Genomic DNA, 27,579 nt, shown 5'->3' on the forward strand with positions numbered 1-27,579 from the left:
GCATGTGTGTGTTTCCGTGTGCATGTGTGTGTTTCAGACCTCATTGTGTTGAAGTGGAGCAGAGGTTGTGTGTTTATGTGAGTAAGGAGTGAGTGTAGTATGGTGAAGTGGTGTAGCGAGTGTGCACTTTGGCTTGGATTTGGTTATACAGACTCTGTGCTTGTGTGTGAGTGTGTGTGTGTGTGTGTGTGTGTGTGTGCGTGTGTGCGTGTGTGCGTGTGTGCGTGTGTACGTGTGTGTGTGTGTGTGTGTGTGTGTGTGTGTGTGTGTTAGCGTGTGCGCATGCTCCATCTCCACCAGTGTCTTTGGCAAGGTTGTCTGTCCTGACCCTTACCCAAGCATCATGATGTGTGTGTTTCAGTGTATGTGTGTGCACTTGTGCCTATGTGGGTGCACGTATACGCATGCATGCAGTGCCTCCACTAATGGACAATCTTTGTATGGGCCTCTCTTTTCAGCCATGCTGCTTTTGAGACACATTGTGCCTGGGCATAGAAACAGAAGCTCTCCATTGCCCCTCAATAGGCCAAAAACAAAACCGTGTCAGGCGAGCTAGCAGCCCCCGAGTGTTTGCCATTTAAGTCCCAACCAATGGTGGTGCAGAAGGAACAAAGGGCCTGGACAGGGAAGGAGGCCTGCACTGTTTACAGTGCTAATGTCTGGGTGGCACTCCCAACAAGACCCCTCCATACACATACATGTGTACGCATACTCAATCACTCAATATCTCTCTTTTTATGTATTTCTCTGGCACATACATACACTGAATCAACAGGTACACACATAGACAATGTGCATGTGTGTGACAACAATTGTCAGTGAATCTTGGACATGCAGGAGTGAACATTTGTTCCCGGTAATGATGGAGCACAGATCTGTCACTAGAGGCAAAATGGGAATGGTTTATAAGGAAAGGAATAGCAGATTTTTTTTGTTATGTGTTGCATCTGGTAACTGAAGTGTCCATGTTTTGTTTTTCAAACTTTCATGATTTTTTTTTCTATTACAAAGACATTCTCACAATATGAGTTTCCTGGTGTAGTCAAATAGTTTAGTTAGTTATGTGTGCTCAGACTATCATCTCACATTCTCCCTTTTAACCAAATAACATATTTTATTTAATTTTGTCAACTCAAAACAGGTTTCTTTCCTTTTGGTTTAGCCACGTCTGAAATTGTAATCTCAATTTTTATCAAAATGGCTTCCTGATTAAACAGGACAACAGAGTCCTTTTCTATGGATAGAAGGAAAATAAAATGTGTACAGTTTAATTAAAACAAATATATTCTACTTTCAATTGATTTAAATTGTCTCTCATTTTATTGTACAGCATACTGGCTGTTATATAGGAGGTATAAGTGTCCTGATGTTCTGCTATGTGTCCCAATGACACTGAGACAAATTCTTATCAACTTGTTTTTTGTGCTTAATATACATATACAGTACAAATTGGAAAAACTGAGGAAAAAGTTCAACCAATGTCTTTGTTAAATGTCACACACAACTGCCTCTCCTCTTACTCCAAAGTGTCTCATCCCATTTCAGTAGAGCAAAGTAAAACAACTGACATTGAGAGGTGCTGTCATAGGCGAGGGTATGTTTGGGCTTTCGATTTTTACTGAAGAGGAGAGGGGAGTCTGACACTGGTATCAAACAGCTTTCGCTGTCCTTGGACCAGGGTTATCTTGTAAATACTCTGCTCCGAGTCTATAAAAGTGAGGGTCCTTTATGATGGCCAAGGCCACTCATTCACGTTAAAATAAAAAAGCACTCAGTGCAGTCTCAGTGTCTGGGTAGGGAGGCGGCGAGTGGGGAAGGATAGATGAAGGGAGGGTACTGAAGGAGAAAGAAGTAGAAAGTAGACTACAGTGCTGCACTGTCTTTTGTGTGAAGTGCTAGTTGTCACAAGTTTTACTCTGCCTGGAAATATTATATGGAATGTAAAGTATCTTAGATTGGATAATTTCAACAAGTTACTGTGATATTCTCCCCTCTCTGGGCTTTCACTCCATTTTGTTTCCCTGTATCTCTCTTCTGTTTGTATTTTATTCTAAGTAAATACAGTCCCCTCAGCGGCCCCTGTAGCTAGTGATTCAGGTTCCTCATCTCTGGATGTGTAATGAGTTCTGCCTTGTTTTTGTCTAACAACAACACACAATAATAAGCAAAGTAATTAAATGCAGTACGAGAAGGGGGGGCAGACCCCACTTACCGACGAGCATTAAAAATGAATTGCATTCAAGAAACAGCAGTGGTATTAGTGGTTTGATGAAATGAGCTCTGTTTTGAGTAGTTTTTCTGTTTCATTTTTTTCTTGTTTGATGCATGCGTGTCTATCCTGGCCCTGTAGATGTGTGAAAGCTTAGTACCGTGTTGATTTTATTGAAAATAAGACACATACTGCAGCATAGCATAAACAAAGTCTGATTATACCTGTGTTACAGTGTCTGTGGGTTTGATGTGGATGTGTCTTCACCCTGAGTGGAAATTGAGTGGTGATGGTGGGGAAGGGATAAATTTAGATTTAATTAGCTTTTTGACTGAGGACAACATCTCCATGTTTTGTTACAGAGGACAGAGTTGCTCTGGCAGTGTGGCTGACCGGCTGTCACCTGCCTGGGTTCTCTTTGACCTCATCTCCAGTGGCAACATGGCCTTCCCCCCTCGACAGACAGCCACGTGGGGCAAAAAGACATTCTTGACCTTTATTCATGTCGGCAAGCAAGATGACAACATGCATAACTGACTGCGCACACACGCACACTCATTATCTGCACACACACTGTGCACATACTCTCGCACACACCACGGAAGATCATCTAATATCAGAGACCGTCAGGGGCGGAAATCCGATCGTCTGACAACCAGGATACAGATAGCGATTCCCCACTGCTGATCCATGCAACAGATAGTTTCCACAAACAGCCACCCGGCTAAGGTTACAGCCAGCCAGGGCCCACTCCACAACGTGCTGCTGTGCCTCACATCGAGATAAAACAAAAGCTTAGGTTACCGTCGATAGGAAATCGATAAGAAAATACACTGTTTGTGTTAGATTTTTGATGAAAACTTTGACAAGAGGAAATGAGAAAATGTTTGCTTCTGCATGCAATATCATGTGTATTAGTCCTGTTAGGTACCCTGTTTTTGTAATTTTCACTCCATGATTATATCATTGTTCATCTTCTTTTTTAATTGAAGCTCATTAAATGTTTAACCCAAATGTCAATATATTTGATTAAGCACTCATAATTGTTTAAAGAAATTCAATTTACACAAAGAAAAGTATCATCACTTTACATTTCCCTTGCCTCAAAGTCCTCTTAATAATTTGAATATGTATTTATATTATAAATGAAGTAAAGAGATATGGCCCCCTTCACATCAGTGTAATTACGAATCACAAAAAAAGAGTTTGATTCAAATAAAATAGGCCATTTGTACACAAGCAATTAACTGATGCGGCTTTAAATAATGTAGCCCAGATGGAACCTAATTATAGTCGGCATGCTTTGATTCGGGCTTTCTGTCGGAGTATCACTCGGGGCGTCACTTTGGCTTTTCAGTCACCTAGCATTTGTTTTGAAATTTGTGACAATCAGAGCCGATTACCATTTGTAACAGCATGCAGTGTTTGGTGCGGAGGGAAGAAAGCATGGCCCATAGCTATGGAGGAGTTTCCTTGTTTCCTTTTTAACAGCTCAAAACTCTCTTCTGTTCCCTTACCTCACTGCACACAAATGATAACAACCGTGTGTTTGGATGTGTGTGTGTGTGAGTGGGGGTGCGTGTTGGATTGTTTGGGGGAGCGTACAGCGGGTATGCGCTACATGTGTGAGTAAAAGTATGCGTGAGTGTCTGCCATCCATGCATAGATGCTTGCAAGTGACAAATCTGTGTGTTTGTGTGTGTGTGTATCAGCGTCTTGTACCAGTGTAGAGTCAGAGGGAGATCAAACCGTCAGTCAATTACCTTGAGAGGGCTCCAGTGGCTGTGACAGAGAGGAGGAGGCTAAATATCCAGGATCAAATACTCTCTGCCTGTCACATAATGAGGCAGCCTCACCGGGCTCAGACAACACACACGGAATGTTCAAACACAGGGCACAGGTTAGGCGCCCAACTGAAACTCTGCCACGACCTGAGCAGAGAGCACCAAAGAGGAGCTTTCACCACAGACCTTGTTTCTGTACGCGCTCTTACCTGCATTACAGTGAAACATCATCACAGCACGCCATGTGTCTGTTAGTGTGTGTTGCCTCGCCTCAAGGTTGCAGCCGTCATCATTCTACTTGCAGTAATAGACTCGGTTAAGCTTGCCGTCGCCCAATACTAATTATAAACACGTGAAAGTAAAGACAATTTTTCTCTGTATTTCCCATGACAATACCCAGTGTTATGGAGCTCACAGTAACATAATCATTATTGCATTTACAATAAATGAGGACATTATTGCATTTCTAATAAACTTCCTCAGATTAATGCAATTACAATGATCATGTTAAAATTAGCAAAAGCAACTTAATTGATTCATAGTAATAAAATACAAAAAGCACAAGTAAATACACAAGGTACTTTATTTTCAAAGTTTTATCAATTAAATACAAGACACAAATTACAATTAAATCGATAAAAAAGGAAGAGTGTCTTCATCTACTATATCTTGTACAATACAATACATGAAATCATTTGCTCATATAAAAAAAATATGCTTATTAGTTGAAAAACTTTTTCATTCAGTGGCTAAAATTGAGGATAAAGTAGTGTTCACTGGCTGTTTATGGGTTCACTTTACACACATATAGCCAGATGACACCACATCGATCCCCTCATCTTTTAAAGATATTACTTTGATTTGTGGCATAGCTGAGGTAATTCTCTCTCTCTGTCCCTCTAAGTCTTTAGTGGCTAGTGAAGCCTGGTCATTGGGGTTCCTCCTCTAAATCAGTGGTCACAACTCAGCTTTGACAACATCCATTAGGTTTGACACACTTGGCTATTAAAGGAAGAGTGGACGTAAGCTGTTAAAGGCTTATTTAAGCACGTGTGAGGGTGGGTTTATGCCTCTATGTGTGCGAGTGTTGTTGGGGGGGTGGGGGGGGGGTTCACTTCAACTCAAAGTCTCCACCATATAGAGGGGTGGAGCTTAACACCAGAGTCATTGGAGGGGCACAGGCTCATCTGCATATTGGCACAGAGACGCCCCCCTGGTGACCCCAAAGTGCGATGGGATAGGGTGGAGAGGCTGGCGGCGTTCCGGAGGAGTTCACCGCCAGTTCAGGGTGAACGAGGGAGCACTGCGGCATTGATCGCTTCTGCAGGAGAGAGAGAAAAAAAAAAGGACAAAACACAAGTAAAAACACTAGTGAGCGAGAGACCGATGAGACAGGGAAAATGGAGGAGGAGGAGGTGGAAAAGGATCACAGTGCCTTAAATTGGATATAAATGATAGATTAGAGGTGTGAGAGGGCTGTGTCTTTGTTTTCCAGAGATAGGTGTTATGTTGAGCCCTACACAGGTAGCAGAGTCACTGTGAGTGCCGGGTTATTGACTCCCATGATTGCCAGGCCAGTAAATTTGACCCAAGGTACTGACTGCAGTCTGCTATATAGCGTGAAGCGCAGTCCCTTATCTCAGAGTGATCGAGAACCCCCTTACATACTCTTACACACAAATATGACATACACACACACACAAACAAAACAAAACACACCACCAGCAACGTAACCCAAATTTACACTCAGCCCAGGACCCTGCGCTTACCCCCAGTCTTACAATCATACACACAAACACACACACACACACATGAACACCATCTCCATTAATGCGTCCAGCCAGGGGTCAATCTAATAAACATGGGGTCAGTGCAGTGGTCATCAGAGGCCTGTCTATGGTGAGAGAGCCTTTAAGGTGCTTCCTAATTGTATCCCTGTGGCCTTCCAGTCTATCTTTTTATAGCCAATTCCTTGTACACAGAGGAGAGGGAGGAAGCAAGGGAGGAAAGAGAAAGGCACTAAAGACAGGACCAGGGGTAAAGTGGTATTTTTAATGTACTACTGATTTGACTTATCTTAGAAGGGTTGTGTTTTTACACAAATCTAACTGATTTCAGATACTGAGCTTATCCTTTTTTAATCCTCCCAAGAAAATTGTAGGGACACATTTTAATATTCTTATCTTCACAAACAAATGCAGGTCCCATCTTAAAAAAAAAAAAAACAGTCTTAAGTGTGCAAATAAAGACTCAAAAAAGAAAACTCATTACTGCCAGGCTTGTATTCGCTCATCCCTCTGTCTGTAAACACATGTAAATTTCTTTCACATCTATCTGTCAAAGGATGAAACTCTTAATATCATCTTGCAGGAAACCTATTCTCCCTCTGCGCAAGAGGGCACCTCAATATGGCTTCTCAAGTCCAGTTACAGTTGTGTTGCTAAGCAGCTGAGCTGCTAGCCAGCAGGGGCAGAAAGAAGCCATTATCTCTTAGCACTCTCACTGAATGGTTAGCGAGCAGGAGTACAGACAAGTCGGGCAGCAGCTGCAGCCACGAGCTGTCCTGATCATTGATGCTCCGATGCCAAGCCAAGGTGTTCTGTGGCAGGTCTAGCTGGAGTAGTAGAAAACAGACTCTAAGTTTGCAAGCTATCCAACTAAAAGCTGGAGGCGTATGTACCAGATTTCAGGCTCTGGTGTGACCCCAACTTGGGAACAGACTAACCTGGAGGAGGTCAGAGGGAAACCCAGCACTACCGCCTCCCCCCGCCACCAGCAGACCACCTGATATGCTCGCTAGTTACCTCAGCTTCTGTCTTCCATTTCCTCAATCAGCCCTTTAGAATGAATGACTACCGCTCCACTGGTTTCGCTTAGTGCACCCATTGTCCATAACTATGGTTTTGTAGGAAGGCTTGAGATGGAAAGAAGGACGTGCAGTGGTGTTGCTTATCAGGTATCTGCTTGGATAACATATTAAAGCTGTCCCATTGGACTAATAGGTCATAGGCTGTCATGGCTCTCATGCATAAGGCCTTAGGCTTGCATGGAGGGATGCGATGAATTGTGGGATTGGTGAGCTTTAGTACACAAGCATCTTATCGAATGGCCTTCATTCATTTTTTACCTTTTATGTTGCCACACTGGGTGTATAGGATGCTGAGCTACATTTTTAATTATGTTGGAATATCTACCATGCACTGTCTTTGCCTACAGCCTGACAATTTGCAAATAATTTGTGAACCCTGCTCATGCTTATGTTTGTGTGTGTGTGTATCTTTTCTATATAGGTACAGAGAGACATGAGTTGACCTCCTGGATGAGTTTCAACTCCATCTTCAGGTTCTTCAGTGAGGTCTTGGAGGCAAAAGAGGATGAGGAGGCAGAGGAGACCTCCAACATTGTCACCACACGCAGCAGCTCCCTCAAAAACAAACACCAAGATTTGTAGAGGACCAAGAACAATGACTTGGAATAAGAGGAGTAGGAGGGGGGATCAGATGAGGGAGCAACAGAAAGGGAGGCTAAGGTTTCAGCTCCTTTCTGCTATTTTTTCTTTTTTCTCTCTCTCTCTCTCCCTCTGTAACCTCCATCTTTCCTGCCCCACTCTTCTCCCTGTGTGTCATTTCTCCCTTCCGGCCCTCCTTGGCTGTGCGCACACATAGCCTTGTTGTTGCAAGAGACAAGAGTACAGGGTCACCATGTATACATCACAATAACGTTTTGCATTACTTCTAGATGAACGCAACTGTCAAAGCAATATGGGCCTGAGTGTTAGCGCTTCCCGTGGGCTGTGGCCTGGCTGCGGGTATGGGCCACGGCAGCAGAGATTAAGGCTGACAGGCGCTGTGCACAATGCGCTGTGGTGCACCTCTAATTGTCCTGACATCAGCCTGAACTGAGCTAATGCCCCGCCTGCCCTCCAGTCTGCACTGCTCAGTCTCTCCCTCCTCTCCCTCTTCCCCGCTGGTCCTAAAGCCTGGGCCGCTTACCCTGAAATCAGCTCATGCTGTATGGTATCTTCTGCTAACCATTAGATATCATTTCAACCTGCTCAGCGCCCTTTTTTTTTTTCTTTAGCCCTTACTCACCTCAATTTTTTTTTAAACAAGTGAACACACGCTCTTAACCGCTCACCATTTGTTTTGTTTTAACAAAGCGTATTGTTTTTATGACTTCTCTATTCTCTAACCCCACTGCATATGCAGTCTGCTTTTAAACTTGACTTTTCTCATTCAGCTTTGTGTGAAATATGGTTCTAATATGTGCCATATATCTCTGGGTTTGCAGTGCTTATAATAAGAGAGATCTTTTTCTAATTTCTCAACTTTGAGCTAAATTTGAATGCATTGTTTCATACACACGTTCACAATATTTGATTTTTTAATATTAAGCCAATACTCTTCAGTGCTGTAAATGTTTACTCTGGAGTATCCCTGGGTTTGATCTGCAAAATTATGGAGAGTCCATCTTTATGTCTTTATTTCATATATATATATATATATATATATATATATATATATATGTGTATCCTTGAAATTGATGTCTCCAGATGATTGAATGTGATGAAACAAATAAAACAAACACAACCTGTGCCGAATATGGAAAATTCAGGACACTGAGCATATTTAAAATCACTTAAAGTCAAGCATCAAAATGGGTTTGAGGGATATCTCATTTTAACAGGAGCCAGAAGTCAGCTCACAACACTCATAAAGCCTCAATATATCGCCTTACACATGTCAGGAAATCCAAGATTTCAATATTATTCTAAGCCTGAATGATATTTCCTTAGATGTTGGAGAAATGTAACATATCTATTTTCCCCCCTTTTTTCCGTCCACCAAAGTACTTTTCTTGTGTACTTAGAAGTGACAAAGTCAGCTCCCTGCTCAGCTGCACATAATCTGACTATGTGACACAAACATGATAAAAAAAAAAAAATTTCCATAAGGCCGGTGTGTTTTATAAACCACTCAAAGCTTAATGGAATACATTTCTAATGTGTCATGACATTAGCAAAACCTCAAACCGGATACTAAATCTTATGATACCTTAGACACATTCTCAAATATGTACTTTTCTTTTTTTTTCACTTCAAATAGTTACCATTGTTTAACTTTTATACTGTGAAATCCTGCCTCTCCTGCCCACTGTGTGCATGGTTTAAGGCTTTTGTGGATTATCTTTCCGCTGTAATGAGACAACTGTGGCTGATGGTTGCAGGCCTAATTTCCTTTTAATTTGATTCAGATCTCTCCAGGTTTCAGCAAAGAAGTTGGCTTATTATTTGATTTGATGATTTTCGTTTCAAGATACCATTGCTCATCTTCCTGCTTTTCAGCTACAATCAGTTCATTTTTCACTCCATAATTTGTATATTGTTGCCTTAGGAATAAACAAGACTCTGCTCACTGTTTTTTAATAGTATCCAGCAAGCCATATGTGAATGGAACTAAAGATGTAAGAGCAGCCTAAATCCAAAGCACAGTCTGCAAATAAAAGGGGACTAATTTTGCCAATTGCTCTTGAAGACATTATTTTTTGCAGATGGTTTATATGTTGTATTGGTTTAAGAAACACACATTTTGTTTTAAGCGTTTGGATTTTATGAAACCGCGAGTGTCCTGCCAGGTCACATATTTTTCTTAAACTCTCAGATGTCTGTCTCTTTTTCTTTTTAACCATTCTGGCTTTAAACGGTTTTCTTTCAAAGTTATTCTAAAGTTTCTTCAACGCAGTTATGACTCTTCATTTTACACAATTGATTCATTTTTGTAATTAACCTGTAAAACCTGTCGAAAGCAAATAAAATGAACTTTTGCACCTTGGTTTTTACCTGTCTATATTTTCCTGTCATTATTGATTTTCATTGCATATTGTTTGGTTTTTTTTTTATCTCCTCGAGTTTTTATTGAAAATCATTAGATTTTTTTTAACGGATGTCACTGCAGAATAACGCGCATTATAAATGTGTTGAACAATAAAATAGTCAGGAGCGAAAGTAAAGAGAGACAGAGAGGTTCCCCGAAAGTGTAAAGTGAGTGCAGAAGGACGAGAAAGTCGAGCAGCAAGTGAAAAATGACCTGAGTCATCATCTCACATAACCGAAGACCACCTAACCTTCATGTGCTGCAGCACAATCGGCCGGTGTCAGTTAAGTGCCTTTTATCAAGTTTTTAAGCTAAAATGTTTACCTTAATCCACTGCTGCTTTTTAAAGTGAAGCTGTAGATAAAAGTTTTAAAGGTTGCATTTTTATACAGGTCAGGCTACAGGAAGAGAGTGTATGCAAGAAGTGTGTCAAAAGGAAAACAAACCATAAACAGTAATTCCCCTTTTTTTGGTCATTAATTTTGGCAAAGTGAGCCCCCCTCCATCCCGGCGAGGTTTTACAGCATCATTTGTTTTCACACGGTGAAACCGATCAGGTCATTAAACGCCCCCTCAATAAATCTTTAGAAATCTTTTCCATTAACCCCCGAACAACAAGTGGAACCAGGCGAGTCCCCCTCACACCGTGTCAGGCCGTTGATTAAAGAGGGGCATTCAATCACACACACTCTCTCTCACACTCACACACTCTCTCTCACACACACACACACACACACAAGTGAATTACTCAACTTTCTCTCTTACAAAAATGAGTTTAAAACGTCATAGGGGCATCAATAGTCAATTTTAATTTAGCGATTTGCTGAGAGAGAAAGATGTGTATTCTATCTATCTATCTATCTATCTATCTATCTATCTATCTATCTGATTAATTAGTCTAACTTGCCTCCTGTCCCGAGCAATGAACGGGCGGTACCGAAAAGTATGACCTCCCGTCAGTGATCAAAGGCAGACGACTAATACACAGCGGAATTAGAGTAAGATTAATTAGACAGATTAAGATTATACGGTATATAAAGTATATCCTTCAGTTTACACCCAGCTCACAATACAAATAAAACTTTTTCAATCAGGCATCAGTAATCCAGTTTTTCCACAATTTGGCTTTAATAAACTTCATAACTAAATAGAAACTGTGCCATTTATCCTTAAGTAATTTTCTAAGTGTCCTGTGTATTCAGATGAATCACTCTGTCATATGTCTCCTTACTGCTGAAGACAGTAAGGATTCAGTGCTGCTTTTTAAAGTTAATGTCTGCGGGATGTGACTATCTCAGTGGCTCCTGAAGGTTGCGGGCATCCTCCAAGAGAGGAGCCCCAAAACCGTACGAGAAACTGTCCAACTCGCCTGTCTTTTTTACTCGCTAGAAGTTAGCACAGCGTGTCAATGTATAATAGGTATGACTGATTTGATTATAGGTTTCACTCTCCCAGCTATTGTCGTCAACTCACGGTACAGACAGTTACAGGCAGCTCCACACTGAATCATATCTACAGCAGAAAATAACAGCAGCTGCGGAGCTTTAGGATGAAATCCTGCCAAATAGGGGGGTCCTTTCTGTAATGTCAGATTTTGTGGGGGGCTGGCCGGGTTTGGGTGGGGTCCTTGACATGAAAAAGTTGGGGAACCCCTGCGCTGCCACAGCCTGATATTTCAATTTTTACTTTAAGAGAGTTGTTGTTACGCTTGCTTGCTCTGGCCCACTCTGATATGCACGCCATCCCTGCAAAAGATGAACTCTTTCCAAAAGGAACCAGGCATTAGGCAAAGTTGGAATGTCACCCCTCTGACAGCCCCCACTCACACTCACACACACACTCACACACACACACACACATACACACACAACACTTTCTCTCTCCTTCAGCACTCCTCCAGCGGATCACTGTCAGATCACTATTTGCATAATTATATGCTCAGCTCAGAAGAGAAAACTAACCCCTAAATTTTACGGGTCAACTAACTGCAACAATCAATGTTTTATCGGGTATACTAAAAGAAAAATATCTTTAACAATCATGGTAGAGGAACTGTCTTTCTCCCTCTCTCACCCCCTCTCCATCAATTCAATTCAATTACTTTATTGGCATGACTGCTTATCAGAAACAATATTTCCAAAGCAGTTTAAAAAATGTAAATTCACCCCCCACACTTGTCTTAAAAAGAGATGCACCCCACCACCCACCCCACCCCACCCCTCTCTCTCTCTCTCTCTCACTCACTCACTCTCTCTCTCTCTCTCTCTCTCTCAGTACGTTAGCAAATACTTTTTCATCTATTGACTGAGGGGAGAATGTCTGGCTTAAGCTTGGAGGTGCATTCAAGATTTGTATCCCTTCTTCCCTTCCCCTATTCTGCCCATCTTTTCTCTCCCCGGCTCTATACTGTGTTTTCTCCTGAGCAGAAGAGGTCTTTAATATAGGGCCTGTATACCAGAGCAGGACTCAGTGACCGGTTTCGTTAGACATCATTACATATTCATTGACTTGCAGAGAAACCATTTAATCCAGTGGAAACAACTCCTCTTCAATCGCCTCTCTCCTTCTCTATTCTAATAAGGACTCGCGGACTGAGACAACACTTGGGGCCACAGACATCACATTTAGGAAAGAGTGTGACTGAGCTTTATTCTACAGGGAGAAGAAGGTGCAGCACTGCTGAAAGATGTATGTGTGGGGCACAGGTGTTGCACCAAGTGGGGTCCCCAAAGTGGGAAATATAGGGACCCCCATATTTTTGAATGTATTCAACATGCAAATATATACTTTAATTTCTATCTATTTAATGCATAATTTCACTCTGCATCACTTGATCTATAAAAGGTGAGATATCATACATCTTATATATCATAATATGCACAAAAAACATCCTTATGTAAGTCCTAAAAGTTATTAAGCAAACAATCCAAAAAAAAAAAGAACTTGTGCAACAAAAACTTGTATAATTAGTCTAAATCCTGAGCTGACACACACACTCACACAAACACACATATAGGATGACCCGCTATTCTGCCTTTGCTCTCACCTGTCTTGGAGCTCCTATGAAAAACAACTATTAGAACCATAATGTGTGAAAATATGCGAAGGAAATCGGCTATCCCAGCAAAATTGGAATTCCCTTGGTTATTACAGGAAGAGCTTGTACAGAAGTGAAAAATGCCTTTAGAGACCAAAACACAAGAAACACAACTACGCTGAAGTCCCTGTAGGAATATAATCAAAACATTACCGGAATATTCTAGTGGTTGCTCGTTGGTATTTTCTTTTCTCGGTTTTGCTGTTTAACACTTATAAGTTGCCACTACATCAGCAGCGTGGCCTAATGTGTGTGCGGTGCGTGCTTGAGGATCCTGGCATATAATACTCCGATTGTGGGACAGCTGTTGGCAGAGCCGTTTTACGGTGTTCAGTCCATTTGGCTTTAATAGCAGCTTTCAGGCGGACCGCTACTCTATCCCCTCACCGCCCCCTCAATTACACCTCCTCTGATACTCTGCTGGCCTAAAGACTCCTGCAGTAAAAAAACACCCTCTGAAATGCAATACATTTGAAGAATGGGCTCTGACTTTTAAGATTTGAGGCTATACTCTCTGATGGTTTCAGGGAAGCAATGTTAGGCAAGCAGTGATGAAGGAGGGCGGAAAGGAAGTATAACACAGCTCATTGGCCTAGTTTAACAGGCCACCGACGACTTACTGCGGAAAATTGGTCATTTTGTCTTGATGAATGGCAGTCAAGATGAAGGGGCTCTGCAGGCCTGTGATCGGGGCCTTTCTCAGACTGTAAAATGCGACTGGATATCTGAGGACCTATAACGTGTGTTATTTAGCACACTGTAATTTGTCAAATTTCAAGTATCATATTGACAAATGCCAATTTTATTTACACACGTGTGTGTGTGTGTGTCTTCGCGTGCACGTTTCCAAAACAATTTCGTTGATTGTATGATGTGTAGCTGCTGCAGTGTTTCAGTTTCTTCTTAACGTGCACAGAAAAAAGTGAAGGGAGCGCAAATTTATTACTCACAGATCTCAGTCACCTGTGCTGATTATTTATTATTTTCTTATTTTCCAACCAGTTGACTACAAGACCATATAAAATATTTTTTTCTCATCGATTTAAATACAAATGTTATTGTTAAAGTTGTAACAGAGGACCGATTGATTGATCATTAATAATACAATACACAGGTTTTTTAAAAAATTTATATGCTTATGTTGATATTTCGACTTATATTCATAATGACTTAATACACTGCATTATAATATAATTAATTATATTATAAAATCTAAACCAGAAAATGTGCATTATTTTTTTTAAAAAAATAATGTACCACATAAAACTGATGTTTTTTTCAACTCTTTACAGCTAACCGATTAAAACTTAATTCAAACAAAAGTTCAATTTAAAAGTAAAAGAAATAGAATAAATTATTTAATAACCTCATTGATAATGCGTTATCACTACATTTGAATAGGCATCATTAAAACTAACAATTATATAATAAAATATCGATCGAAAAAATGACGTTGTTATATACAGAGCTACACATAAAATAATCTTCAACGAAATTTTAGAAAACGCGTGAATTATTTAATGAATTTTATTTCTAATCTCTAAGTTTACTGAGAGTTTGTCAGAAAAGAGAAGAGGGATTTTCATCGGGATGAGGCTCATGGTCCAGTTGTTTCTGTAGAAAAAAAAGCTTTGTTTTAGTGCTTCCAACAACTCCAGAGGTGAGTTGTCATCGATAAGAAAAAAATAAGATTATTTTTAGCGACCACCATGAATCGAAGGAGGTCGACTGTGTATGAAATAATATTTTCTTGCACTTAAAGCAACGAAATAATTAGTTATTTCCAGAAATCCTTGAAGTCCAGTCAACCCTGAATCAATATCGCACTGGAATTGGTGAGATATCGATTAGTTGGCGGTTGGAGAAAAGGCCTTGAATTACACAGCAAAAAAAAAAAAAAAAAAAAAAGCCTTTTAATGAGTGATGAGCTATATATTCCCTTAATATATATTTTCTCTCAAAAACGCGAAAAGTTCTTACATTTGAGTGTCAAATTGTTGAATACATACAGTTTAATTTTCATTTCATCAGTAAATATTGTTTATTTTAACATTTTTAAACAGAATTAAGAAGATATCTACTTTAATATCAAGAAATGTACAGCTGATTCAAAAATATATAGCTGATTCAAATCCGTTTAGGAAGTTTTGCGTTGGAAGTGACATTATCTCAACTTCAGCTTCAGCTTTTCACGTTCTTAGAAAAAGTAACATTTCAAAAAAAAAAAAAAGAAAAAAAAGTTCAATATAGACTCAAATCTAAACAACCATGTTGCTGTGTAACTCCTGCACCAACCCACACTACAGCCCTCCGTCTTCACACTTTTGGGTTTAAAATCTCAGAGAGAGAGAAAAAAAAAACCAAACAAACAGTGCAACGCGATATTAAATCACACATTATAGATGAGTTTCATCATGTGGACGCAGCCCTCCGAGGATAAACACGGCAGTGCGTGGGGTAAGAATAAGATCCAAGTTATTATTACTGAGGGAGCGGCCTTTCACTGGCAGCACCCTGCATCCTCATTACATCCACCCCAAAAAGAGATGAAGTTCTAAATGAAGTTATTGCCATCCAATGAACTCAAATTAGCCGGGCCACACCATGACGGACAGCTCGGGTGGAGAGAGAGAGGGGGTGGGGGGGGTGGTGTGGGGGGGGGCGGCTGGAGGGATATAGGTGGTGGGATTGGCAGGTGTGTGTTTTGATGTGCATTTCATGGTTTGCAAGGCCCCTTAAGTGAAGTTGGGTTCATTTTGAATCTCCGTGGTTAAGCCAGTTAATATACTTGTGTTATTAAAGGGCCTGCAGTCACCTTGCAGCCTGCTCTATGATGCCTAACCCCTCCTTCCCATCCCGACGGCTTAGACTTTGTTCCCATCTATTTCATTTCTTTATCAGCCATTCAAATATAACGTTTCTCTCTCTCTCTCCCTCTCTCTCTCTCTCTCTCTCCCTCGTCCACAATCTCTCCATCCGGTTGAATGGCTTTCTTTCTTGTCGCTAAGGTCCTCATTGTGTTTGCTACCTGAGTCAGCAGGGAGGATGAAAAGGGAGTTTGACGGAGGAAGGACGGGAGGAAGGGGTAGTTTGACATGCAGGGAGGGAGACAGAGGCGATGATAGGCGAGGGGGGCCCTGTGAGGGGTTGAGTGAATTTACCTGCTCCTCCGGTGGCGAGCTGTGTGTGTGATAGTCTGTGTGAAGTTAACAACACAGCGGCCAACTCTACTTTATTGCTGTTTATCCCTGCAGCAAAAGCTGTCAGGCGGTGACAGATTGGCAGCATCTCTAATCAGTGCCCTCTTCACTTCTCTCTGAGATCTCCCTCTCAACTCATTCACTCCTGATCTTTCACAAATTGGTTGTAACTAATGGCATTCATTCTTTGGATAATACATATAATGCATATGTGTATATAGATGAAGTGCAACTTTTCAGTTACACTTGTGTTTAAAGTCATTAGATAGGTTGTAAATTGTCTGCACGGGCCTTTTAGTAATTTTAAAGTTATTATTTAGTATTGAATGAGCTGCATTGAGTATCAAACTCCTCAGATTTTCATGAGAAATAAAAAAGAAATGCAGCTGGATTACATTTATATACATATATCTATTAATATCTGAATGTGCAAAACTCACAGCAAACTATAAAGACTGCAGCTAGAACAGCGAGATTGTGTTATTTTCTTCAGAAACTGTTGTTTCAGTCTCATTAAGAAACAAACGTATTCAATTCAAACTAAAATATATTTCTATATTCTGCATAATCTGTTACAAATTAAATGCAGCTCGGGTCAAGCAACTGGAGTGCAAAAGTAAATAATTTGAAAATGGCATCCTGTTTAATTTGAAAACGACAAATAAAAAGCATCTTTTGCATTTTATGAATCAGAAGATGCATAAAACATTATATTCTTTGATCTTGTAGAGATGAAAAGCCCATTGTTTATATCTCAGCTAGTGACCGTGCAACCTTTCAGTTCACCACTACATATCATATAAATATTTATAATAACAGTTCTATTTATTAACCCAAAAGTTATGCTTTTAACTAAACTTTCGACCTTCCATAGCTGTGTGGCAGTGGATTTTTATTATAAACCAGGATGTGTATGTGTGTGTGCGTGGGGGGGGGGGGGGGATGAGTGTGTCTGTCTGATATTCCTCACATACACAGATAAATGAAGACTGTCAAATAAATCGGCGAGCACGAGGACTTCAAGTAGAGGAGAAGAAAACAACTTTTATAAAAATCCAACCTCAACTGCCAGAGTGTCATGCAGGGCCCGCAGAATAACAGTGGACCTAAAGATACATTTCACTTAGAGCCGATTGATGCTTATCTCGCCAGCACAGCGCTGCTGACCTGTAGGCTGCTGCATCAGAGGTGTGTGTTTGTGTTGAGGTGTTGACCTGTCAGGGGGGACTTGTTAGGACTTTAACTCCGACTGCTGGCGGTCTCCAGACATCCGGGGGTGGCATCGATTTGAAACTTGTCCTGTCTAATTTGATGATAACATCCAGCCTGCCCGTCGCAGCACCATGGACAGCGCACTGTCTTGACCTTGCCTTGCTATCAAATTACCCCCGTCTGGGCCACGGTGGGAGCCCAGCACCAAGTTTACTATAGTCTGAGAGAGAGAGGCACACACACATACACACAAACAGAGAGAGAGAGAGAGGGAGAGAGAGACAGAGAGGGAGAGATTTTTGCTGCTTTCACCGAAGACAAATCTTCTGTGAAGCCAGTGCTTACACTCTGTAATGCTGTGGTAAATCAAGAGGTTGTTGGCGGTTTACATTGGCTGTTGCGCCAACTGTCTATGTAAACAATACTCAGTTACACTCACACAAAGACTTGAATCTATATTTTTATCCTTAAAGGACCCGTGCGTCCTCGTATGACTCCCTCAGTTTAATAACACCTAAGATGTCATATTAAACTCTATTCTGTTAACTCGATTCCTCACCGGATATGTAGGAGACTTTGGTGTGAAAGTGAGGGTCACACCTCTCCTAAATATTAACTTTTTTTGTAATAAATTTATGGAATGAGAGTTTGTAAAGTATGTCAAAAGATAATTCAGAACAAAGTTTACAGGTTAAAGGTGCATAATCTCACATTTGTGAAACAGACTTTAACAGACTGTACAAGTTATGACTCCATCACACGAGCCCAACAGAATACAGTATGAGGACGTCTGGTGATTAAACATGTGCATGATAGATGCTAAGCAAAAGGAGGAAAACAAGCTATTTATATTTTGCAAATTTTCTCATAGTAGTTACATCCTATCAGCTGGTGCACATACTGTGGTAACAAGTTGATTTGGGAACCAGAATGTCTAAAGTTTGAGAGAGAGCCCAAGGCACTGACGGGAGGAGGATTTACTGGTGGAGAAAGAGAGAGAGGGAGAGAGGGAGAGAGAGAGAGAGAGAGAGAGAGGCTGTTTGATGGAGCTCTACAGCTTTGAGACAGCTTGTTAATTAAAACCCCAAGATATGAGGCTCTGCAGCCACCGTCCATATCAGAGCACTGCTAACTATACTGACAGCAAGTTACTTAACAAGCGAGCGCCTCAATCCCATACCTTTTTATCACAGGCGAGCAGTGAGATATTTTAATTCGTTAAAATCCCACAGTGGCGGTGAAATATCTTGTTTTCTACTTAAGAAAATATGACAAACCTTCGTATTCTCTGTCTGGGATATAGCCCAAATGGCTGCTTATGCTTCAAAATCCACACACCAGCTTAAATGTGGCAAATTCGATTAAGGAGGGAAAGAAAGGAATGTCAAAAAAAGGAGTGAATCAGTCTAGACATAGGTTGGGTGGTATTAAATTCTTAGCTTTATATTCAGGCATTGGAATTATTTTCCAAAAAATCAAAGTAGCTTGCAGTTTCAGAGGCAGCCATAGGCCTCAGTGTGGATACAAAGAGGCAACATTAAGTCAAAACAAAGAGGCTACTGTGTATTTTTTTTTTTTTTTTTTTTTTTGGTGAATGCATTTTCTGATCAATTTCAATCGAGGTCTTCATACGCTTTGTCCCCATGCATTATTCCACCTTAATTGAACCCGCAACCCGCCCTTTGCCTGCGGGATCTCTGAGCTATTTCAATTCTATATGCATGTGTGAGATGATGGCTTGTTAAGTCGAGGAAAACAAATACCAGGAGAGCCTTACTCAAACACTCAAAATGTGTGACGGGCCCATGCCCATTGTTCAAAAAATAATTGAACTGCTGCTTCCCCCCTCTCCCTTGCTTGCTAATAATGTGTTAGCCAAGTGTAGGCCAACTCATGTAAATAGCAGGAGGAGAAGACGTGGATTTGGAGGGAATGAGGTGAAGCCTGACTGGGTTTGTGTCTTCTGGGGGCTGCAGGTGGAGAGGCCCCGTATACAGTACAAGCGAACCTGCTGTGCCACAACACCCAGGATCCAACGGGGGAGGTGTGTGTTCATGTGTGTGTGTGTGTGTGTGTGTATGTGTGTGTGTTATTATCAAGACACTGAGCCCCCCACTTAAATATAAAAAGCATATCCTGTAATCATTAGGGTCTGCTACAAATAGACTATTTACTGAAATGAGCTGCAATACTCGAAATATAAACAAGCTTTAATTCCCATATAATAATTCATTTGACTATACAGGAGGTTTGTGTTTTAGATGTCTTCATATGAGGGATAAATGAAGCCACAGAGGGAGGGAAAAAAGCCAAAAACCACCATTCACAGCCCACTTTATGTTCTGGACTGTGTTCATCTTCAGCCACATAAGAGGGAATGTATTTTCTGGATCTGTTTTTATTAGGAAATATAAAGATGGTTGAAATACACTATTCCCAGTTTATTGTAAAGCATCAAAACCGCAAATATAAACTAAAAAACAATTTAATCTTCTTTAAAAAAAATAATAATCTCTGTACTTTTGTCTCTTCAGGCGACCGCATCTTCAAATAACTTACATCAGATCTGATATTGTTTCCATTTATGAGACAAATATTCAAGTCAACCGAAAAAAAATGGTCGGTAAACTCGATTCTAAAATAAAACCTTGACAGAGTTTACTTTTCATTGCATCGGAGGCTCTTTTTCAAATGTGTGTTAAGTGCGTGCTTCTTTGTCATTGACTGCCGTATTAAGCCTCCTGCACCTGATCTGTTTGTGGCTGGTCTGGGGCCACGGCGTGTTTTTAAGACAGCTGTAAAAGGCTCTCCAAGTTTCCAACACATTCATCAACGTCAAACACCGACAAGCCGCTATTTAGTGAAAGTGTAACTGCAGCAGTATATCTTAGAGCAGAGTGGACCACTCAGCAAACAATACATTACACTTTTTTCTTGGTTGTAATCGATCTTAAACAGATTATAAAGGGTGTCAAATGATCGTTGGGTTCCTAAAAATAATCAGAAAAAAACGCAAAATTATAAACATTTTCGTTAATTGTGTAATTCCAAACGTCAATATCACGCTTTGTTTTACTACTACTACTTACTAATATAAAGAAGTCTTTCCCTGAGACATTATCTGTGCTTGTAGTTAACTCTTTATTTAAAAGACATTTTGATCTATTTTCTGCAAAGCCATAATAATGCTGACTATTTGTGCTCCAAAGATTTTGGAGACAGACTTAATTCTCTATCTTGTCTTTACTTAAATTAATATGACATTCTTTATTTGAAAATGGATAATTGAAGCGCTTTTATTTCTTTCCTCATAATTCAAATTCGAATTAGTGTATATGCTCTGCAACGTTACACTGTAAAAACAAACCACTAATTATCTAAAGCTCAAATATTGTGTGATAGTCTGCGTTATTATCAGTTTACATTCAAATTAAATGCATTACTGATCGCTGGTTTTAATCGATGGGATACCACAGCTTAACAAAACAAACAAAAATGTCAGTCGACATAGGATAATGCAATTATAAAACTCCCCCACTATTCACAACGGTGGGACTGCATTAGAGTCGTTTGCAGCTGCTGTAATTCCTGGTTAAAAAATGGCACTGGAAACGCTGTGCTGTGCGGTGGACTGTGGGCTGGGAGCGCAGCTGAGGAGAGAGAGGGTATGAGGCGGTTCTTGTGTCAGAGGGTCCCATAACGCAGAGCGCCATCTAGCAAACAAAGGTAGAAACAATAACAGGCATGGAGGGTCTGAGAGAGAGGCTGCCTTTACGCACACAGCACACAGGGGCGCAGAGGGACGCCACAACAAAGCGCCGCGGTTTAGCGCTCTCTAACACAGAAACTTCGTGTATCATGCATGCCATGGCGCGATCCCAGCCCTTCCGTGCCTGCTATGCAATATTAATACATGATCCAGCTCAAATCGATCAATTAGTTTTAGTTTAACGTCTGCTTGCGTTTTATTTTTTTCCACCGGATCAAACTGTAATGAGCATCCGAGGGGGTGAAGATGGCAAAGCAAGTGATTAGTGGTCAAGCTGAAAATGGGACAACTTTTAATGTCACAGTGGGTGAGGGAGGGGAAGGGCGGCTGGTGACTCCCCCACTTGATAAAATAAGCTGCATCACAGCGTTTTAACTGGGGTTGTGTATGTATATGTAGCAGAAGCAAACAATACATCTTCTGTCGAGTTCATAGTTGAGAATCAATTATATAATATAGTATATGTGTCTGATGCTCTGCCGCTGCTGAAAGGTGTTAAAAGGTGGGTTTTGATCAAAAAAAAAAAAAAAAACAGAGAAGTGGAATCATGTGTGTAAAATGGTGAGTAATATGCCTCTAACACTTCCATCCTCACTCGCAGTAATCTTCTCTACTCACCTTCGCCGCAGTCATTATTTCATATACAAAGATAGAACTAAGTCGTCTTCCCTATAACATAATTGCTGGTAATGATGGTGCAGTAGCAGTAGTAGCAGTTATAGTCTCATACAGTATAAGAAGTGTTTGAGTAATAATGATAGCAGTGGCAAAAGCTTGATGGTGAGTATTTATAGAGATAGATAGTTGTTGTTATTCATCTTAGTCCATATTATAACTGAACAGGTTAGAAAAAAAACTCATAGTACATTAATCTCATACATCAAAAGGTTCTGTAAACTGAAACTCTTGTATAGTTGTAGATAATTCAATAAGTTCACCTCTCTAAGCTGAACTAGCAAATACATAAAATACATTTTACTTTTTACGTTTAGGAAGTGTAATGAACCCAAATATACAATTTTGACATATCAATTAGACATTATATTGAAGTGTAATAATGCTGAAGACAATATGTGACTGATTAGTCGGCTTTTGCAATGATATATGAACCGAGGTGTCAGGAGCAACATTTTTCATATTCGTTATCTTGTCATTCGCTCCTAAACAACCAGCAATTTGTGACAGTTTTCGCTCGGTTGAGGCGTCCAGTAAACTCCCCCAACCTCCACACTGAAAATAAAGTTTGGACTGCATGTGCACACTTATAACTAGGCCACTAATATAGTTTTAGAAATAATTATAATGAAATTGTGACTGCTTCCACTGCACTGTACCTCACCTAATTTTATTATATATACATAATGATGAAGTGATAAAGTGTGTGTGTGTGCGCGCGCGCGTGTGTGTGTATGTGTGTGTGTGTGTGTGTGTGTGAGTGTGAGTGTGTGTGTGTGCCCTCGAAGTAAATTGGGGTATATATGCACTGCAGGAGAGTGCGTTAATTGATTTATTAATTAATGGAAAAATACATTTGCAGTTTTCTTACGTGTTCACCCATTATGTGATACTGTTTACACGATCTGCTATTCTGTGGTAAGGAGACTGTACTGAATGTAATCTGATCACTAGTCATTTATTACATTACAAAAATGCAATGAAAAAAATATATAAAATAAGATCATCCTAATAAAATATATATTTTAAATATGAAATATTCGTGTGGCACACTGCTTGCATTTTTTACTTTTCTAAGAACATTGCATGCGTTCAGTGCGTCCTTCTGTTACAATATACAGCTACATACCATTATATTCATACTTTTTCCCGTTTTTTCTTTTTCTTTTATATTTTTTTCCTTAGAAGTAAATCCTTGACATTCTGCACTATTACCAAAATTGTAGTATATAGGCTAGTAATCAGAAAATTACAGGGTTGCTCCATAGCAAAGCCCCATTTTGGTGCTATAAAGAATCCTTTCAGAAAGGTTTTCTATCTCTTCAGCATTATGGTGCTGAAAACATCCCCGCGAGATTACATGAAATGCTCCACATCAGCAGCATTAAAGGAACTTTCTGGCCCCATTATTTGCAGTATTTTATTTGCGCAAATCAGAGGGAACCACTAAAGGAGAACCTTGGAACCCCCTTCTTTAGTACACCGAAACCTTTATGATCCACTTTCTGGTCCACATGCTGTATTTTCTGCTGCTCGTTCTGCAGGCCATGCCATAGTAGTGAGACCCTACCTTCCTTATATACCCGCTGCGTGCATGGAATGGAGAGAGTGAAGATGTGACGGGGCGTATTTGAAGTATGACGAGCTTTGTGGTCCACTCCTTTTCATTCCCTTGCCTCAAATATACGCCCGCTTTCAAATAAGCCTCTTTGGCAATCCCATGCCGACCCCCCCAACACACACACCCCCTGCCACCTTGACATGAATGGGCGACTGACCTTTAGGGCCGTGTCCACTCTGCAGTCCAGTTTTATCCAAATAAGCCTTCTTCCCCCACCCTGCCTCATACGGTGCCAGTAATTCTTTACTGATATCATCAGCGGATGCAAATGAATTTGGACGGGGTGGGGGGTGCAGGAGCGGAGGGGGTGGTGTTGGTGGTGTAGTCATGGACAAAATACCACACTGGCTGCAGAATGCTGCATGTGGAGAGATGGGAATGTTGAATACCCCGCCACCAGAACCATCCCCGAATTCAATATTGCAGAAAAAAAAAAATACACATTCCTATTTCAGAAATCTTGGCTGTGAAATACCACCAAGAAAAATCGCCATTCAAATGAGATGCGTTTATTTCTGCATGGCCTTTGAAGAGAAGAGAGGGGTCGTGTCACTCAAAAGAAGGAAAGGGCCACTCCGTTATAACCCCCCCTCCTTTTTGCTCTCCCTCTCTCCCACCCTTCCCGTCCCCTCTTCTCTCGCTCCGACCGACCCCCACTCACTCGTCCCCCACGCGCGCACACACACATACACGCACGCACATTTTCACTATAGCACGCTGGCTTTGGGGGCGACACAGAGGCTAGATTAGAGCTTTGCTCCTTTAACAAGGGAGAGGAGGCACTTCTATAATCACAGCGGCGGTATGTGGGGCCACAAAGAGTTTGCAACCACAGGGCGACTGGTCTTCTGTAGAGTGGTCCAAGCCGTGGGCAAGCCAGAGAAATGCTCTATCCAACGTATTACTGGGATCAAAACACAGTGGTTATAGTGCGTAAAGAGGTTATTAACCCACAGAGAACAGCAGAAGACCACTTCTAAATCTCCAAACAACACAACCCTGGCATAGCCTGATTTAAGACAATTCACCATGTGACCAACATGACCAGAACACAGTGCGAATGATCAAGTAATTATTTAGTATGTAGAGAGGGCAATACATCCCCTGTTGATGATTTAGAGGGTGTTTCTGCACGACTACTGGCATCCTCTACCTCCCTTAAGCACAGTAGTGTAACATGGACATAAACATTTGATGGATGGTGCTGAGTAAGATGGAAAAAAGACATGTATTTATCAACATGCCGCATGTCCTCTGAGGTGGCTGAGGGAGGGAGAGAGAGAGGGAGAGAGAGAGAGAGTAAGAGAGAGTGAGAGAGAGAGAGAGAGAGCACCAACCATGGTGACTACAGGGAGTCAATGGGAAACCTTACCACTGTCAAGAGAGGTTCCCTGTGGCACAGATGAAAAATACCCTTCAATGCATCGTTTCAGTCAAACATAATAGACCTACAGCAGCGTCTCTGAACAATCCAGGTAAACACAGATAGCAACAATATGAACTGCAACTTTGACTAGTGAAACAACCTACAAAACAACACTAACATGGTAGATAGACAGATGACTATTTTGTCATATAAGATAATAATTTTAAGAGTATGTGCACATGTGAAAAAAACAGAATTATACTACAGCAGACACAGGCTTTTATCATGTCATGATAAAGCTGATAGTGATAAAATATAAACGGAATTAGTTTATTAACCAAATCCTACAACAAATGGAACTCCCATGTGTTTAGTGAAGAGGTGGGATACCTGCTTAAAAAAAACTTGCCAATTTATTGTCAGTGGATAATATAGCAAAGGAACACAGAGGGTATAGGCTCAGTAGATTATATCTTCACAAGCATTATTCTGCCTGAGTGACTGGCTGGAAAAAAAACGCACTGGCTACAACAAAGATTGGTCAGGCATGAATGCGGCCTGTGTGTTTTGTCTTCATAACATATTAATCCATCAAACCATGAAGTGGGAACTAGTTGAGCTCTATACTTTAATGAGATTTTTTAAAGATTTTTTTTTTTTTTTTTTTTTTGCTGAAAAGTAAACTTCAGAGCAGTAAAAAAAAAAAATCTTCACATGTAAATAAAGCAAAAGCCCAAACTTTCTTCTTTTTCCTTTCTTTTTTTTTATTATTATCATTTTCTTTTACATATAATGCAGAGAAAATGGGTCACCAATAAATTCTGTCTCAGCATTGATGTAATTGTAACAAAATGCTGCTGAGTAAAAACTGAGGGGCTCGCTGACTGCGGTGGCACAGTCACACACCATCTGGAGTGTATTAGAAAGAGAAGCCGTAAATATTGCTGAAAAGCCCAGGCGTTATCAGGTATGTAAGCCCAGGCCTTGCTGCATGGCCTCCCATATGTTGACATAATCAGACTGTTGGGATGTCTATTAAAACGTATTTGAATTTAATAAATGAACACAATAATTAAATTCAATTTGTTTGTGCAGATCTTCCCAATGACTCCCAGTGTTGGTCTGTTTACATTTTTGAAGGGGTGGATTATTATGGGATAAAATGCTGCAGGGCTCATGGGATGTTATCACAGTATTGAGGTTGCTGTTATGTTTGGATCAAAAGCAACAGGTTAACTGGCTTCAACTCTAACTTTCCCTTAAATTTCCCTTAACAGCTAATTATTAGATGCATCATAGTTATTATTAAGTCGATCTGTGTTTTACAACGGCATCACTTTGCCGCTGAGAAACCACACACACACACACATCCTCTGAAACTTGACAGAGAGAATTAGGAGTTCCTCTTGAGCTGCAAACGCTGTGTTACATCCGATTTACGCTTTCCCCCTTGAAAACCAAGCGTTTCCTTTCCGACCATCCGGGTCTCTTTTTAGGTAGTGCCATTTATTCCACACAGCATTTATACATGTGTACACACGCGCGCACGCACTCATGCGATCACCTCCATTCACGCAAACATGTGTCCTCAAACTGTACGTACATTCATTGCACACGGGTGAGAGAAAAACTTGTAGTTTAGAGTTTAATGTCACGTGCTGATTAATTTCTTGGTGATGACAAGAACACACACACACACACACACACTCACACAGACACATATACACGTTCACCCTCTTTCACTTTTTACGTATATATCCCCCCTCCCCTTTCTCTCACACTTCTCTCTCTCTCTCTCTCTCTCTCTCTTTCTCACTCACTCCCCCTGGCTTTATCCGTTTCAGTCCAAGGAACACACAAGAACACTATGCAAAAGGGACACACACACACACACACACGCACACACACATAGAAGAGAGAGAGAGGAGGAGAAAGAGAGACAGAGGGAGAGAGACAGCGTCAAAATGAGTCTTACTTTTTTTTTTCCTTTTCTTTTTCCTGCCGTGAATCTTCATCCATCCGTCGTTGACAGAGCTTGACTTGATCCGACCACTTCTTTCCCAATGCTAAAAAGTCTGTAGTGCGCTTTAATTAATATATTTCTGGGCTGTGTCCCGTACCCAGAAGCTTTAGAGAGAGAAGAGGAGTGCAGATTGAGACATATTGAGCCCGCTTTAAAAGGATCATTTCATCATGTGGGAGGTTGGGACACACAAAGTTTGGACCCGTGACTGGCATTCCGGAGAGACATGCATATTTTAAAACAACAAAGCAAGACAGAGACCGGGGGCCCCGGGGTGGGAGGGGAGAAAACTTGGAAAGAAGTTACTATCAGATGAACAGCTGTCATTGTTGGGCAAGACTTGAACGCATATTAAGATATAGTCATCTGAAAAAAGGAGCTTGTCCAAATAAAGTCACTGGTAGTCCCTGTATCACTCATTCAATTATATCAACTCTTAATTTATTCATTCAAACACATATTTTAGTTTCTAAATTATTTAAATAGTAAACTATTTATATATCCGTATGTAAATAAGCTTCAATTTAACATCTTAAGGATTTTTTGAAATTACCATTTTGCTCCGTCAGCGTTATTAAGTCTGTGTTTATTTTATTCTACAGGTTGCGATGAAGATGTAAGTAACAGCTTAAATAGAGATAAACGCTTCAACCGTAAAACATTTTCTGCAATTGTGATATTAAATGGAACCAAACGTCTAAAACTAAGTGGAAAATATTCACCTAAGCTGAATTGGAAATAAAGTGTATA

At 40.6% G+C, this 27,579-nt stretch overlaps 1 protein-coding gene and 1 long non-coding RNA gene across 3 annotated transcripts in view; one reads left to right on the top strand and one right to left on the bottom strand.

The window, feature by feature from the left end:
- Window positions 1–9,824, top strand: part of arb2a (ARB2 cotranscriptional regulator A) — a 151,770-nt gene extending 141,946 nt beyond the window's left edge. For both annotated transcript variants that reach the window (XM_067607575.1, XM_067607561.1), the window contains one exon: window positions 7,284–9,824. In XM_067607575.1, coding sequence (XP_067463676.1) covers window positions 7,284–7,444 — 161 coding nt within the window. In that variant the 3' untranslated portion in view covers window positions 7,445–9,824. The remainder of the gene's footprint in view (window positions 1–7,283) is intronic.
- On the bottom strand, window positions 4,559–27,579 carry LOC137195335 (uncharacterized). The gene is made up of 2 exons (XR_010931109.1): window positions 26,782–27,579; window positions 4,559–5,314 (listed from the first exon to the last, which is right to left on the bottom strand). It is a non-coding gene; the product is annotated as an uncharacterized lncRNA (long non-coding RNA).

The sequence above is a fragment of the Thunnus thynnus genome, chromosome 2, assembly GCF_963924715.1.
Source record: "Thunnus thynnus chromosome 2, fThuThy2.1, whole genome shotgun sequence".
NCBI classification, from domain to species: Eukaryota; Metazoa; Chordata; class Actinopteri; order Scombriformes; family Scombridae; genus Thunnus; species Thunnus thynnus.